The sequence below is a fragment of the Salvelinus alpinus genome, chromosome 20 (assembly GCF_045679555.1).
Source record: "Salvelinus alpinus chromosome 20, SLU_Salpinus.1, whole genome shotgun sequence".
Lineage (NCBI taxonomy): Eukaryota > Metazoa > Chordata > Actinopteri > Salmoniformes > Salmonidae > Salvelinus > Salvelinus alpinus.
The window spans coordinates 31,155,204-31,173,392 of record NC_092105.1 but is presented as its reverse complement, the minus strand read 5'-3'; the positions used below and the strand labels follow the sequence as shown (position 1 = coordinate 31,173,392).

The 18,189-nt window shown below is 43.4% G+C and overlaps 1 protein-coding gene across 1 annotated transcript in view; it reads left to right on the top strand.

The window, feature by feature from the left end:
* Positions 1-18,189, top strand: part of LOC139546650 (low-density lipoprotein receptor-related protein 1B-like) — a 462,326-nt gene that overhangs the window by 228,916 nt on the left and 215,221 nt on the right. Inside the window, exons 10-14 of the mRNA XM_071355272.1 lie at positions 76-219; positions 2,940-3,176; positions 3,986-4,166; positions 15,494-15,713; positions 15,948-16,137. Coding sequence (XP_071211373.1) covers positions 76-219; positions 2,940-3,176; positions 3,986-4,166; positions 15,494-15,713; positions 15,948-16,137 — 972 coding nt within the window. The remainder of the gene's footprint in view (positions 1-75; positions 220-2,939; positions 3,177-3,985; positions 4,167-15,493; positions 15,714-15,947; positions 16,138-18,189) is intronic.

Here is an 18,189-nt window from a genome sequence, read left to right as displayed (position 1 = left end):
GTACAGTCAAATCATCGTGTTGCAGTTATATTTGATGAGTCGCTAATGGACTTCCCTACTCCTCCCATCCTCTAGTTAGGAGTCACGCGTGTGAGACGGACCTGTACGGAAAGCCAGGTGGATGCTCCCACATCTGTCTGCTGAGCGGTAGCTACAAGTCCAGGACCTGTCGATGTCGGACAGGCTTCAGTATGGGGAGCGACGGACAATACTGCAAAAGTCAGTGTCACATCTGTCCCTCATCCCATTATGTTATTAACATAGCCTATATTCCTGAAAGTACTGTATAAAAACAAGGTACGAAGGATGAAATTTAGTTCCCTCAAACTAAAAATGTGTGTCCTATCACTTTAACACCTATTTTGTATTGCCATCAGTGTTTCTGTCCACATACAGTATCTCAGATATATCAGGATGTGTGTCATGCATACTGTATAGGTCTTTCTGTTGACACTAGTGAGGATCTCTTCTACATGGACCATGTATATCGCACTGCCTCAGATAGTCAGATAGACAGTGATGAAGACAAACGCTGGTTGAGACTTGCCCATTTGAAAATTATGTCCCACTATTGACCTGTCAGTAGTCGTGATTCATTATGGCCATAATGGAGTTTTAAGATCATCTGCATTTGTTAGCTTGATGATCAATCCATGGACATTGTGTAGTTGACAGTAAAAGCAGAAGATCAAATTGATCACACAATCAGAGGTCCACCGTATTTCGATCGGGCGTAGCGGAGCGCCTTCTCCCTCCGTGACACATTTGATTTATACCTCTTTGCTAGATATTCTGATGACACCGGCTCTCTCTTCCCTTAGCCTAATGAGATTCAGTGCTAAATGGTTGTGCTTCTTCATGCCGCATCGCAGCCAGTCATGGTGGGGTTTGTGATCTGGGTCTCATACAATGCTTAATTGTCTCTTGGGGTAGCCTGACTCTCCCTCACAGGATGATAAATTGAAGTGATGCATGTGTGGTCTGTCTCACACACGGCAGTATGGTCTCCTGGGTAGAGGCAGAGTGAGGAGAGGTCTGGTTCTTTCTTTGTAGCCCTGGAGGATCCCTAGGGTCCCACACAGAACCCCCAGAGTGACTGGTGCTGGGTGGAGCTACCTCAGTTTTGCCTTTCAAATTAGATAATGTTCATGTCTGTGCATTAAAGTTAACAGTCGCTTTTTAGTCTCTCTCCTGACTTTCATATAGTTATTTCAGGCCAAGCTAGCTAGCGCAAGAACACTGAGTATGGCTCACACGACTACTGCTTTCTCAGTGTTCTTTAGCCATTTTCTCCCTCTCACTGCAATGCCAGTTTGCAACATAAATGTGATTGAAGGTGACACAGTCATTAGCACTGATTACTTCTCCCATCAAGGAGAATAGATGAGCCTGGCCGTCTCAGATTAGGACAACGTGGAATGTTAGAGGCTTTAACAGGGCGCCAAATTCAAACAACAGATATCTCATAATTAAAATTCCTCAAACCTACATGTGTCTTATATCATTTTAAAGGTAATCTTGTTGTTAATCCCACAAAAGTGTCCGATTTCAAATATGCTTTTCAGCGAAAGCACTACAAACGATTATGTTAGGTCACCACCAAACCACAATAAGCACAGCCATTTTTCCAGCGAAATATAGCAGTCACAAAAAGCAGAAATAGAGCTAAGATTAATCACTAACCCTTGATGATCTTCATCAGATGACACTCATAGGACTTCATGTTACACAATACAAGCATGTTTTGTTTGATAAAGTTCATATTTATATAAAAAAATCTGAGTTTACATTGGCGCGTTACATTCACTAGTTCCAAAAACATCAAGTGATTTTGCATAGCCACATCGTTTCAACAGAAATACTCTTCATAAATGTAGATGATAATACAAGTTATACACATGGAATTATAGATATACCTCTCCTTAATGCAACCGCTGTGTCAGATTTTAAAAAACTATTACGGAAAAAGCAAACCATGCAATAATCTGAGACGGCGCTCAGAACAATAGCCAAATTAGCCGCCATGTTGGAGTCAACAGAAACCAGAAAATGCTAAATAAATGTTTCATTACCTTTGATGAACTTCATCAGAATGCAGTCCTAGGAATCCCAGGTCCACAATAAATGCTTGATTTGTTCGATAATGTCCGTTATTTATGTCCAATTAGCTACTTTGGTTAGCGCGTTTGGTAAACAATTCCAAAGTCACAAAGCGCGTCCACTATAACGTGACGAAATGTCGAAAAGTTCCGTAACAGTCAGTAGAAACATGTCAAACGATGTATTGAATCAATCTTAAGAATGTTGTTAACATACATCTTGAATAACGTTCCAACCGGAGAATTACATTGACTTCAGTTGAGAGATGGAACGGAGCTGCCTATCACGTGAATGCGCGTGTTCAATGCGTGGTCACCTCATGGCAGTGATTACTCATTCCTGTCTCCTTCGGCCCCCCTTCACATTAGAGTCATCAGACAATGTTCTATTGACTGTTGACATCTAGTGGAAGCCGTATCTCGCTGTAATTTCATTGGGAGCTTGGTTGAAAATCTAGCAGCCTCAGAAAAAATCCAAACAGGAAGTAGAATTTCTCAGGTTCTTGCCTGCCATATGAGTTCTGTTATACTCACAGACATAATTCAAACAGTTTTAGAAACTTTAGAGTGTTTTCTATCCAATACTAATAATAATATGCATATATTAGCAACTTTAGAGTGTTTTCTATCCAATACTAATAATAATATGCATATATTAGCAACTATGACTGAGGAGCAGGCCGTTTACTCTGGGAACCTCTGTGCACCTTTCATCCAAGCTACTCAATACTGCCCCTGCAGCCATAAGAAGTTAATTCTGGGATCAGCAGCATTGAAGAATTACACCAATTAACTGACAATAAGTAGAGTAAAGAACCCTTCTCTTTTTTTGCATTCTAGAACCCAAACACGACCTCTTCCTGTTCTATGGTAAAGGTCGGCCAGGGGTCATCCGAGGCCTGGACTTGAATGTGAAGTCCAGTGATGAGCACATGGTCCCGATTGAGGACCTGGTCAACCCCAGAGCCATCGACTACCACACAGAGTCAGGACAAATCTACTTCGCTGACACCACCAGTTTCCTCATAGGCCGGCAGAAAATAGATGGGAACAGCCGGGAAACGGTCCTCAAAGATGGTGGGTTTATTTTTTATTATACTTTATATCAGGGATGGGTCACCTTTTGTAGGCACAAGGATCAATTAGGAATAATATAATACACAATGTGCAATTTCGAGATGTAATTGTGCATCAGCAGTTTTTTTCTTGTTATGTGGATGTCGATTATGGCAGCCCCCCGCACCTCTCTGATTCAGAGGGGTTGGGTTAAATGCGGAAGACACATTTCAGTTGAATGCATTCAGTTGTGCAACTGACTAGGTATTCCCCTTTCATTTCCTTCCGTCAGTGACAGTCACTCAATTAGCCCATGTCAGCTAACATGTTTTAGATGGGTAAGTTAGTTTAGCCAGCTATCTAAACATTTCTCTCCACCCTATGGCAAAATGTGTAGAATCGCAGGAAAGGAACTCTAAAACTCTTCACTGTCAATAGGGGGGGGTTGTTTGCAAGGTGCCCCCCCCCCCCCCCATCAAAATTGTACTTAGGGCCCCCAAAAGGCTAGGGCCTGAATCTGACTGCATGTGTGGATACGCAGACCCGTGAGTTCTGATTTTTTGTGGACCCCACCCCGATTAAAGTTTCCCATCCCTGCTTTATATGAAACATCTTTACTCCTGTCTCATTGACTAAAGGAACACTTTGATTGATTTTTCTTAGCTATACATCTCTGTGAATGGTATTAGTCACTAAAATGTATAACAAAGTTGCGCTGTCTGTATGCATCAGTTAATAGACTTTCTAAAGGATCCGTTTACAGTTGAGAAAAAAAAGAACGTCATGTCAGGGGCAGATAACAATAACATTGGTGTTCCATCACCTTACAGACCTGGACAATGTTGAGGGGATCTCTGTGGACTGGATTGGCAATAACCTCTACTGGACCAATGATGGCTACAGGAAGACTATTAGTGTGGCCAGACTGGAGAGGGCCTCTCAAACCAGGAAGACTCTTCTGGAGGGGGACATGTCTCACCCCCGAGCCATTGTAGTGGATCCCCTCAACAGGTGAGCTCACTGAAGACGGGGCCAAATCATACAATACAACAACTGTTTCACAAATGCCCTGATGTCAAAGAACAATATGGTTGAAAGTATGAGTTCTGTTTTCACATATCTATTCAGGGATTGCTTGCAGAAAAGAGAATATGCACAGCTCACTAAGCCTATGTGATGCTGGTTTTAAACAAAGAAACAAACGCATGAGAAAAGGGTCAGGGATATTAGTGTCTTTGGGTGTTACAGTAGAAAAGCACATAAAGCACAGGGTCTATTTGGACCCATTCTGGGAGGGTGCATGCTATCCGGAATCCTTGGGACGTCCCAACTCTGGCGTTACCCCATTGAAGTTTACATTTAAAATGGTTTTAGTTAGGTGGCCTTGACATACTATTTCCTTCTCAGAAATAGCTAGCTACTGCACATTAGATGTCTTCACGGGTCCAAAAAGTTGGACTGTTCTGAAATGGATACGTGGCTTTCCCACCTGACCCAATATGCATAAATTATTGTATTTTTAAAACAGAGACCTGTTCAGAATGTACCTGAGGAGAATCAGATTTGTTCTGAAAAAAAGACCCAAACAGACCCGTGCTGGTTCGGACCTGAGAGACCCGTTCAGATCCCGAGAGTAGAAAGAGAAAGATTCCCCGACCGGGCGCTGCCAACTCCCTCAATAATCAAGTGATATTGGCCAAATGATCCACAGTTACATGTCCTTAAAAACTGCCTATAACAAATAACAAAAAACATATTTGTTGTGTTTCGATGTGTAGCATATTCAAAACTTTATAGCCTATTGTTTCATTTGTTTTTACTTCCCGAAAACAATAATTGTCCACCTCACTGGTTCAGCTGTCAGAGATTTGAGCACTAAATGCCTCAGGGCATTGCATGCATACTGTAGTCCTATAGGCCTAGGTGGACCACTGTATGATATGAATATTTAAAATGTAAATATAGGAAGAGAAGCTTAGGCCTAGCCCTAGAGCAACCCAGAGAAAGATAGTGCGCCATGTACTGTACCTGACACTGACATGTATTTCTTTGTAGGCTACTTGTCAGATAGGCTGCTACTGCTTTACAGATATAGGCATATAGAAGGAGACTCATTTGTTAATTTTCTATCAGAATATTTTTTAAATAAAGATAAGCAGTATATTATTAGATTAAAGGAGTGACTGGTAGGCCTCAAGCATTCTTCCTTACCTCAAGTTCAACTGTCGGGAGTAATTTGGAACTCTGGTGCTCACTGCCTTTATAGGCCTGCATAGCTAAGCCAAATAATAACCATACCACAGCAAACTTTCACAAACGTTTGTGAACTTTATTAGGGTAATATCAAAAGTAGGCATAAGTCAAGTCATTGTTTATAGGGAAAATACGAACAGGTTATTATCTTACGGCATTAATTTAAGTTTTGCACCTCGCTTTTTTGGTTTTTCCTTTTCATGGTTATATTGCGGCAAACACAAAATTGACTTATTTTGAAAAGAAAAGGGCTTAACAGAACCCAACAAATGACAGCAATAGACTAATGCTATTTATTTTTCAACGGGCCTATTTTTAACCCATCTCTAACTAAATATAGCACAACATTTAAAAGATAGTTCAAACTTCATTTAGCCAATGAAAATGTAGGCTATCAACAAATTATACAAAATATGTTTTGCATATACACTACCGTTCAAATGTTTGGGTGTCACTTAGAAATGTCCTTGTTTTTGAAAGAAAAGCACATTTTTTATCCATTAAAATAACATCAAATTGATCAGACATACAGTGTAGACATTGTTAATGATGTAAATGACTATTGTAGCTGGAAATGGCATATTTTTTATGAAATATCTACGTAGGCGTACAGAGGCCCATTATCAGCAACCATCACTCCTGTGTTCCAATGGCACATTGTGTTAGCTAATCCAAGTGTATCATTTTAAAAGGCTAATTGATCATTAGAAAACCCTTTTGCAATTATGTTAGCACAGCTGAAAACTGTTGTTCTGATTCAAGAAGCAATAAAACTGGCCTTATTTTAGACTAGTTGAGTATGTGGAGCATCAGCATTTGTGGGTTTGATTACAGTCTCAAAAAGGCCAGAAACAAGGCACTTTCTTCTGAAACTTGTCAGTATATTCTTGTACTGAGAAATGAAGGCTATTCCATGTGAGAAATTGCCAAGAAACTGAAGATCTCGTACAATGCTGTGTACTACTCCCTTCACAGAACAGCGCAAACGGGCTCTAACCAGAATAGAAAGATGAGTGGGAGGCCCCGGTGCACAACTGAGCAAGAGGACAAGTACATTAGAGTGTCTAGTTTGAGAAACAGATGCCTCATAAGTCCTCAACTGGCAGCTTCATTAAATAGTACCTGCAAAACACCAGTCTCAATGTCAACAGTGAAGAGGTGACTCCGGGATGCAGGTCTTCTAGGCAGAGTTCCTCTGTCCAGTGTCTGTGTTCTTTTGTGTTCCCATCTTAATCTTTTCTTTGTATTGGCCAGTCTGAGATATGGCTTTCTCTTTGCAACTCTGCCTAGAAGGCCTAGAAGGCCAGCATCCCGGCCTCTTCACTGTTGACGTTGGGACTGGTGTTTTGCGCATACTATTTAATGAAGCTGCCAGTTGAGGACTTGTGAGGCGTCTGTTTCTAAAACTAGACACTCTAATGTACTTGTCCTCGGGCCGATTCCGGTGTGACTTATCTGGACCAAATGTATTACTTGGGGCTCGGGCCAATTACGGTGGTAGTTATCTGGCCCAATCGGGGCTACTCTCGATTGCGGCTACTCTTTGGCAGATGATTACACGGGCTGCTTTATATAATTAACATTTCATTATTTATTTTTCTATATTTTCAAATTGTTTCTGTGATATAAAAATAAATTAACATTTTGTATACATTTATTCAAATTTGCCTCGGGCCGCTTCTGGGGGTATTCTGGTAAGATGCCGGCAAAGTCAGCTGAATTCCGGTAGTCGAAAACGACGCGATGTACTTGGGCTGATTCTGGGCAGTCTTTAATTTTGATTCCGGGCCAAGTCCGACACCCAATTCCGAGCGATTCAATCAGTTCCAGCCCCCCGGAAGAGGACCGCTTCTGGGCCAATTCCTCATTGTTAGCTGGGCTAGGCCAAGGTTCCTTTCACTCGTTATCGCTAACCTCAGCAACAGGTGCATGTGACTTGAGCAGCCGGAACCAGTTTCAACTGGACATAAGCTACAGGTTTTATTGTGTCGCAATTGGCTGACACAGATAACAAGCTGACGCAGTTCTCATCGACCACACATTACATTATTGCAATAACATGAGTCCTCCTACATCAGGGGGTTTAATTTCTTTTGTTATCATAACGGAGGAATAATCGCTTTAACCACTGACCTTCTCAATGATGGGTTGGCACATCTTTATTAAATTGTGGTTTGGGGTTGTCAGTGACCATTGGCCCATCCATCAGCAGAACCAGATATTGTCTCCTCAGGTGAAATGCGTGGTTTTTCAGATTCTCCTCTGTTCTTCCGAGCTATATTTCCCTCTCTGCATGTCAACTCCAGTCTGTGTTAACATGATAGGGATTAACTTTGCCGACTTACTGTCTCAATCACATACTGTATTTTTCTTTATTTTTCTTTCACTATCACAGTCTCTCTTGAGCGCGTGCGCACACTCCTGAACATGCACACAAGCACAAACACACACACACTTTTGCTTTGGTTATTGCTTTACAGAGCTTTAGCCAAGGAGTGAAGGATGTGGTGTGTGTGTTAAATTATTCATTGGGTCATGGAGATGACTTGCAGTGACAGAGAGAGCTTGATTCGCCCTCTATCACATTCTGTTTTATGTACCGCACATGTAGCAGGCAACTCCATCATTGATGAGACAGAAAAGGCTGTGCAGCCCAGCAGTAACACTCAGAGGATACAAATCCCTTAAGCATGGTTACTAGAGACCACTAGATCATGTCAAATCATTGACCTAACTGCTTTTCAAATATCACAAGTCCATTGGGAATAGCTGAGTAAACCCCTGAAAAGATAATGATGCAAAGCAGGACCTGGTTTCTGATATGGGGATGGAAGATGGACTCAAAGATTAAGTGGAGTATGGTGAATTGTGTATGTTTGGATCAATGTTTATGTGGTGTGTCTTCAATTTTGTATGTGCAGTGCTTTCAGAAAGTATTCCCAACCCTTGACTTTTTCCAAATGTTGTTGTGTTACAGCCTGAATTTGAGATTTTGTGTCGTCACTGGCCTACACTCAATACCCCATCATGTCAAAGGGGAATTATATTTTCAGAATTTTTTACAAATTAATAAAAAATGGAAAAATGAAATGTCTTGCGTTTATAGGTATTCAACCACTTTGTTATGTTAATAAGTTGCATGTTATGTTAATACATTGCATGGATTCACTCTGTGTGCAATAATAGTGTTTAACATGATTTTTTAATATCTACCTCATCTCTGTACCCCACACATACAATTATATGTACGGTACCTCAGTCGAGCAGTGAATTCAAGCATATTCAACCACAAAGACCAGGGAGGTTTATATACATTGGAAATCCCTTTTTGAACATGGTTAAGTTATTAATTACACTTTGGATGGCGTATCAACACACCCAGTCACTACAAAGATTGTCACGCCCTGACCTTAGAGATCCTTTTGATGTCTCTGGTTTTTGGTTTGGTCAGGGCGTGAGTTGGGGTGGGTATTCTATGTTCTATGTTCTATGTTTTGTAGTTCTATGTTTTGGCCGGGTAGGGTTCTCATTCAGGGACAGCTGTCTATCGTTGTCTCTGATTGAGAACCATAATTAGGCTGCCCTTTTCCCACCTGTGTTTGTGGGAAGTTGTCTTTGTTTGTAGGGCACATAGCCTTTAGCTTCAGGGTTTGTTTTTGTAGTGTTTATTGTTTTGTTCGGCGTCTTTTTTCCCAAATAAAGAGAAAATGTACGCTCACCACGCTGCACCTCGGTCCTCTTCCAACCAACAACGGACCAAGCAGCGTGGTAAGGAGGAGCAGTGTGTCCAGGATTCATGGACTTGGGAGGAGATCCTGGACGGTAAAGGACCCTGGAGGCAGGCTGGGGAGTATCGCCGTCCACGGGAGGAACTGGAGGCAGCAAGAGCAGAGCGGCAGCGTTACGAAGGGACTCGGCTAACAAGGAAGCCCGAGAGGCAGTTCCAAAACCAAATTGGGGGGGAACACGGGGAGTGTGGCTGAGTCAGGTTGGAGACCTGAGCCAACTCCCCGTGCTTACCGTGGCGAGCATCGTACTGGTCAGGCACCGTGTTATGCGGTGGAGCGCACGGTGTCTCCAGTGCGCGTGCACAGCGCGTGGCGCTACCTTCCAGCTCCCTGAATCGGCAGGGCTAGAGTGCGCATCCAGCCAGGTCGGAGGGTCCCGGCTCAACGCATCTGGCCGCCAGTACGTCTCTACGGCCCAGGATATCCTGCGCCGGCTCTGCGCACTGTGTCTCCGGTGCGTCTGCACAGCCCAGTGCATCCTGTGCCCCGCATCTGCAGGGCGAAAATAACCATCCAGCCAGGACGGGTTGTGCAGGCTCTACGCTCAAGACCTCCAGTGCGCCTCCACGGCCCAGTGTATCCAGTGCCTCTGCCTAGGACAGGGCCTCCTATATGTCTCTCCAGCCTGGTGAGTCCTGTGCCTGCGCCTAGAACTAATCCTCCCGTATGTCTCCCCAGCCTGGTGAGCCCTGTGGCAGCTCAACGTACCAGACTGCCCATACGTCTCCTCCCTCCAGTGATGATCCATAGCAAGAAGCCTCCAGTGATGATCCATGGCAAGAAGCCTCCAGTGATGATCCATGGCATGAAGCCTCCAGTGATGATCCATGGCAAGAAGCCTCCAGTGATGATCCATGGCAAGAAGCATCCAGTGACGATCCATGGCACGAAGCCTCCAGTGATGATCCAGGGCAAGAAGCCTCCAGTGATGATCCAGGGCAAGAAGCCTCTAGTGATGATCCATGGCACGAAGCCTCCAGGTATTATCCATGGCAAGAAGCCTCCAGGTATTATCCATGGCAAGAAGCCTCCAGTGATGATCCATGGCACAAAGCCTCCAGTGATGATCCATGGCAAGAAACCTCCAATGATGATCCATGGCACGAAGCCTCCAGTGATGATCCATGGCAAGAAACCTCCAGTGATGATCCATGGCAAGAAGCCTCCAGGTATTATCCATGGCAAGAAGCCTCCAATGATGATCCATGGCACGAAGCCTCCAGTGATGATCCATGGCAATAAGCCTCCAGTGATGATCCATGGCAAGAAGCCTCCAATGATGATCCATGGCACGAAGCCTCCAGTGATGATCCATGGCAAGAAGCCTCCAGTGATGATCCATGGCAAGAAACCTCCAATGATGATCCATGGCACGAAGCCTCCAGTGATGATCCATGGCAAGAAACCTCCAGTGATGATCCATGGCAAGAAGCCTCCAGGTATTATCCATGGCAAGAAGCCTCCAATGATGATCCATGGCACGAAGCCTCCAGTGATGATCCATGGCAATAAGCCTCCAGTGATGATCCATGGCAAGAAGCCTCCAATGATGATCCATGGCACGAAGCCTCCAGTGATGATCCATGGCAAGAAGCCTCCAGTGATGATCCATGGCAAGAAACCTCCAGTGAGGAGTCATGGCAAGAAACCTCCAGTGAAGGCCTCCAGTCCGGAGCCTCCAGCGACGGCCTCCAGTCCGGAGCCTCCAGCGACGTTCTCCAGTCCGGAGCCTCCAGCAACGTTCTCCAGTCCGGAGCCTCCAGCGACGTTCTCCAGTCCGGAGCCACCAGCTACGGCCTCCAGTCCGGAGTCTCCAGCGACGTTCTCCAGTCCGGAGCCTCCAGCGACGTTCTCCAGTCCAGAGCCTCCAGCGAGGGTGCCCAGTCCGGGGCCCGCAACGAGGGTGCCCAGTCCGGGGCCCGCAACGAGGGTGCCCAGTCCGGGGACCGCAACAAGGGTGCCCAGTCCGGGGCCCGCAACGAGGGTGCCCGCACCAGAGATGCCACCAAAGTGGGGTGAGCCAGTGGTGGAGCGGGGTCTGCGTCCCGCACCTGAGCCGCCACCGCGGATCGATGCCCACCTAGACCCTCCCCTATAGGTTTAGGTTTTGCATTCGGAGTCCGCACCTTTGGGGGGGGGGGGGGGTACTGTCACGCCCTGACCTTAGAGATCCTTTTTATTTCTCTATTTTGGTTTGGTCAGGGTGTGAGTTGGGGTGGTTATTCTATGTTCTATGTTTTGTAGTTCTATGTTTTGGCCGGGTAGGGTTCTCAATCAGGGACAGCTGTCTATCGTTGTCTCTGATTGAGAACCATACTTAGGCTGCCCTTTTCCCACCTGTGTTTGTGGGAAGTTGTCTTTGTTTGTAGGGCACATGACCTTTAGCTTCACGGTTTGTTTTTGTAGTGTTTATTGTTTTGTTCGGCGTTTTTTTTCCCAAATAAAGAGAAAATGTACGCTCACCGCGCTGCACCTTGGTCCTCTTCTTTTAACGGCCGTGACAAAGATACAGGTGTCCTTCCTAACTCTGTTTCACCATGAGGCCAATTGTGAATCTAAAACAGTTGAGGATGGATCAACAACATTGTAGTTACTCCACAATACTAACCTAAATGACAGAGTGAAAAGAATGAAGCCTGTACTGAATTAAAATATTCCAAAACAAACATCCTGTTTAACCTCTAACGAGTCACAAACCCGGATCCGGGATCCCCCCATCAAAAAAGCAGACTAGCATAGCCTAGCCTAAAGCTACAGGGATATCATATAATAAAATGTTCATGAAATCACAAGTCCAAGACACCAAATGAAAGATACAGATCTTGTGAATCCAGCCATCATTTCCAATTTTTTAAATGTTTTACAGGGAAGACACAATATGTATTTCTATTAGCTAACCACCATAGCAAAAGACACAACTTTTTTTCCCCACCATTTCTTTCCTGCATAGGTAGCCATCACTAGTAATATCACTAGCCATCAATAGTAATAATAATATGCATATTGTACGAGCAAGAATTGAGTACGAGGCAGTTTAATTTGGGGACGATATTTTACAAAGTTGAAACAGCACCCCCTATAGTGACAAGAAGTTTTAAACAAAAGGCACTAAAGTAAAACTGCAAAAAACTTGTGAACGAAATGTACGTTATGTCTTGAATACAAAGTGTTATGTTTGTGGCAAATCCAACACAACACATCACTGAGTACCACTCTTGATATTATCAAGCATAGTTGTGGCTGCATCATGCTATGGGTATGCTTGTCATCGGCAAGGACTAGGGAGTTTTTGGGGATAAAAAGAAATGGAATAGAGCAAAGCACAGGCAAAATCCTAGAGGAAAACCTGGTTCAGTCTGTTTTCCAACAGACACTGGGAGACAAATTCATCTTTCATCTGACAGTAACCTAAAACACTAGGCCATATATACACTGGTGTTGCTTACCAAGATGACGTTGAATGTTCCTGAGTGGCCTAGTAACAGTTTTGACTTAAATCATCTTGAACATCTATGGCAAGACTTAAAAATGTATGTCTTGCAATGATCAACAACCAACTTGACAGAGCTTGAAGAATTTAAAAAATCATTGTGTGTCAATGTTATACAATCCAGCTGAGCAAAGTTCTTAGAGACTTACCCAGAAAGACTCACAGCTGTAATCGCTGCCAAATGTGATTCTAACAGTTGGAACAGTTGGATTCTATCCGTTTGTCACCAAAGCCCCATATACTACCCACGACTGCGACCTGTATGCTCTCGTTGGCTGGCCCTCGCTTCATATTTGTCGCCAAAACCCACTGGCTCCAGGTCATCTATAAGTCTTTGCTACGTAAAACCCTGCCTTATCTCAGCTCACTGGTCACCATAGCAGCACCCACCCGTAGCACGCACTCCAGCAGGTATATCTCACTGGTCACCCCCAAAGCCAATTCCTACTTTGGCCGCCTTTCCTTCCAGTTCTCTGCTGCCAATGACTGGACCGAACTGCCAAAAATCACTGAAGCTGGAGACTCATATCTCCCTCAATAACTTTAAGCACCAGCTGTCAGAGCAGCTCACAGATCACTGCACCTGTACATAGCCCATCTGCATATAGCCCATCCAACTACCTCATCCCCATACTGTTATTTATTTATTTATATTTGCTCCTTTGCACCCCAGTATCTCTAATTGCACACTCATCTTCTGTGTTCTCATCTTCTCATCTTCTTGCACATCTATCACTCCAGTGTTTAATTGCTATATTGTAATTATTTCGCCACTATGGCCTATTTATTGCCTTACCTCCCTTTTCCTACCTCATTTGCATGCCTTACCTCACACTGTATATAGACTTTTTCTACTGTATTGTTGACTACACGTTTGTTTATTCCATGTGTAACTCTGTGTTGTTGTTTGTGTCTCACTGCTTTGCTTTATCTTGGCTAGGTCGCAGTTGTAAATGAGAACTTGTTCTCAACTAGTCTACCTGGTTAAATAAAGGTGAAATAAATATAGTTGAAGTCGGAAATTTACATACACGTCGGCCAAATATATTTAAACTCCGTTTTTCACAATTCCTGACATTTAATCATAGTAACAATTCCTTGTCTTTGGTCAGTTAGGATTACCACTTCATTTTAAGAATGTGAAATGTCAGAATAATAGTAGAGAGAATGATTTATTTCAGCTTTTATTTCTTTCATCACATTCCCAGGGGGGCAGAAAATGACATCCACTTAATTAGTATTTGGTAGCATTGCCTTTAAATTGTTTAACTTGGGTCAAACGTTTTGGGTAGCCTTCCACAAGCTCCCCACAATAAGTTGGGTGAATTTTGGCCCATTCCTCCTGACAGAATTGGTGTAACTGAGTCAGGTTTGTAGGCTTGCTCCTTGCTCACACACGCTTTTTCAGTTCTGCCCACAAATTTTCTATGGGATTGAGGTCAGAGCTTTGTGATGGCCACTCCAATACCTTCACTTTGTTGACCTTAAGCCATTTTGCCACAACGTTGGAAGTATGCTTGGGGTCATTGTCCATTTGGAAGACCCATTTGCGACCAAGCTTTAACTTCCTGACTGATGTCTTGAGATGTTGCTTCAATATATCCACATAATTTTCCTGCCTCAAATGTCATCTATTTTGTGAAGTGCACCCGTCCCTTTTGAAGCAAAGCACCCCCATAACATGATGCTGCCACCCCTGTGCTTCACAGTTGGGATGGTGTTCTTTGGCTTGCAAGCATCCCCCTTTTTCCTCCAAACATAACGATGGTCATTATGGCCAAACAGTTACATTTTTGTTTCATCAGACCAGAGGACTTTTCTCCATGTGCAGCTGTAAACCGTAGTGTGGCTTTTTTATGGCGGTTTTGGAGCAGTGGCTTCTTCCTTGCTGAGTGGCCTTTCAGGTTATGTCAATATAGGACTCGTTTTACTGTGGATATAGATACTTTTGTACTTGTTTCCTCCAGCATCTTCACAAGGACCTCTGCTGTTGTTCTGGGATTGATTTGCACTTTTCGCACCAAAGTACTTTCATCTTTAGGAGACAGAACGCGTCTCCTTCCTGAGCGGTATGACGGCTGCGTGGTCCCATGGTGTTTATACTTGCATACTATTGTTTGTACAGATGAATGTGGTACCTTCAGGCGTTTGGAAATTGCTCCCAAGGATGAACCAGACTTGTGGAGGTCCACACATTTTTTTCGGAGGTCTTGGCTGATTTCTTTTGATTTTCCCATGATGTCAAGCAAAGAGGCACAGAGTTTGAAGGTGGGCCTTGAAATACATCCACAGGTACACCTCCAATTGAACTTTAATTATGTCAATTAGCCTATCAGAAGCTTCTAAATCAATGACATAATTTTCTGGAATGTCCCAAGCTGTTCAAGGGCACAGTCAACTTAGTGTATGTAAACTTCTGACCCACTGGAATTGTGATACAGTGAATTATAAGTGAAATAATCTGTATGTAAACAATTGTTGGAAAAATTACTTGTGTCATGCATAAAGTAGATGTCCTAACCTACTTGCCAAAACTGTAGTTTGTTAACAAGACATTTGTGGAGTGGTTGAAAAACAAGTTTTAATGACTCCAATCTAAGTGTATGTAAACTTCCGACTTCAACTGTAAATATTTTTTTCAAATTCAGGCTGTACCACAACAAAATTTGGAATAAGTTAAGGGGTATGAATACTTTCTCAAGGCACTGTATGTTTGCAAAACAGATTTAGTCCCTGATTGGTATGGTTCATTGTTAGTTTTTATATTTACTCAATTGTAAGAAATGTATTTTGTTTGTGTATTTCAGTTGGATGTACTGGACGGACTGGGAGGAAGATGAAGTCAATGACAGCATAGGAAGAATAGAAAAAGCGTGGATGGATGGATCTAACAGACGGATATTTGTCACATCTAACATGCTTTGGCCCAACGGCCTCACCCTGGACCATGGGACCAGCACCATGTACTGGTGTGATGCCTACTACGATCACATAGAGAAGATTCACCTCAATGGCACTGGCAGACAGGTGAGTAGAGCTGGATTCCAGGGGCAAAACTGGTTGAAATGATGTCATTACAGACAGATAATGACGTCATTTCAACCAGCTTTGCCTGCTGGGATGTCACCATTATAGTCTTCTAAAATTGCCATAGTTATCTCTGCCATTTCTGTGGATTGCCTTCCCTCTACTCTCTCAGGTCTTTGAGTACTGGTGTACAGGTTGTGTTCTTTGATAACTGGTGTCTGATTTCTCATCCAGGTTGTGTACAACGGCAAACAGTTGAACCACCCGTTTGGAATTTCTCACTACCGGAACTCCATCTTCTGGACGGAGTATATGAACGCTTCTGTTTTCCAGCTGGATCTTACCTCTGGGGATGTTACTCTACTGAGAAGCGAGAGGCCTCCTCTCTTTGGCCTGCGTGTGTACGATGCTCAGAGTCAGCAAGGTTTGTCTGCTTTTACTTCCCCTTCTACCATCCCCAATAAATAAAGATTACCATCAGAGAATGGAGTCTATGGATCTTGTATACCTGTTCCTACAACTTAGCACAAAACCTCTCCTACCATCACTATGTAGTCTATGGTTAGCCCAGATGTGTAGCTTTATGCAACGAGTTATGAATGCTTATATACTGTATGTAACATTCAATGAAAGTCTTACCATCTATCTACAGTACTATGCTATCTTAAATGTACAGTGCATTCCCCTCCATTGACCATCCTTGAGATGTTTCTATAACTTGATTGGAGTCCATCTGTGGTAAATTCAATTCATTGGACATGATTTGGAAAGGCACACACCTGTCTGTATAAGGTCCCACAGTTGACAGTGCATGTCAGAGCAAAAACCAAGCCATGAGGTCAAAGGAATTGTCCGTAGAGCTCAGAGACAGGGTTGTGTCGAGGCTCAGATCTGGGGAAGGGTACCAAAACATTTCTGCAGCATCGAAGGTCCCCAAGAACACAGTGGCCTCCATCATTCTTAAATGGAAGAAGTTCTGGACCACCAAGACTCTTCCTAGAGCTGGCCTCCCGGCCAAACTGAGCAATCGGGGGAGAAGGGCCTTGGTCAGGGAGGTGACCAAGAACCCGATGGTCACTCTGACATAGCTCTAGAGTTCCTCTGTGGAGATGAGAGAACATTCCAAAAGGACAACCATCTCTGCATTACTCCACCAATCAGGTCTTTATGGTAGATTGGACAGACAGAAGCCACTCCTCAGTAAATGGCACATTGGAGTTTGGAGTTTGGCAAAAGGCGGCCCTAAGCACACAGCCAAGACAACGCAGGAGTGCCTTCGGGACAACTCTCTGAATGTCCTTGAGTGGCCCAGCCAGAGCCCGGATTTGAACCTGATCGAACATCTCTGGAGAGACCTGAAAATAGGGTTTTAGGTTATTGTTCTCCTCAAACGTGAATTAATCTCCCCAGTGTCTGGTAGACAGCAGACTAAAGCAGGTTTCCCTCTAGGATTTTGAATGTGCTGAGCTCCGTTCTGTTTCCTTTTTATCCTGAAAAACTCCCCAGTCCATAACAATTACAAGCATACCCATAACATGATGCATCCACCACTATGCTTGAAAATATGAAGCATGGTACTCAGTAATGTGTTGTGTTGTATTTGTATTCAGGACATAAAGGTAATTGCTTTGCCACATTTTTTGCAGTATTACTTTAGTGCCTTGTTGCAAACAGGATGCGTCTTTTGGAACATTTGTATTCTGTACAGACTTTCTTCTTTTCGCTCTGTCAATTAGGTTAGTATTGTGGAGTAACTACAATGTTGTTGATCCATTTTCGGTGTTCTCCTCTCACAGCCATTAAACTCTGTAACTGTTTTAAAGTCACCATTGGCCTCATGTTGAAATCCCTGAGCTGTTTCCTTCCTCTCCTGCAACTGAGTTAGGAAGGATGCTTATATCTTTGTAGTGACTGGGTGTATTGATACACCATCCAAAGTGTCATTAATAATGTCACCATGCTCAAAGGCATATTCAATGTCTACTTCTTTTTTTACATTTTTTATCTTCTAAATTCTCCCTGGTCTTTTGGTTGAATCTGTGTTTGAAATTCACTGCTCAACTGAGGGACCTTAGAGAAACTTGTATGTGTGGAGTACAGAGATGAGGTAGTCATTAAAAAATCATGTTAAACACTATAATTGCACACAGAGTCCACGCAACCTATTATGTGACTTGTTAACCCTTTGACTCGTATGAACACATGGGTGTGATCATTCTACAGCTGTCCCTGCTGCGTCTGCTCCAACCGGTGGGATTAGAACACTTATTTAGAACATCCAGTTATGATTGACACAACAGTAAGCGTTTGAGCTGGCCACACTGTTTTTTCACAGAAACATATTGCACAAACAGTCTTTACAACATTATGTCCTTAGTGTGAGCAGTTTACTTTTGGATGCAATGTTCAGACATTCACAGAAGTACCAACACCATAACACAATTCTCATCCAAACCGGAAATTTTTGCCTACGTCA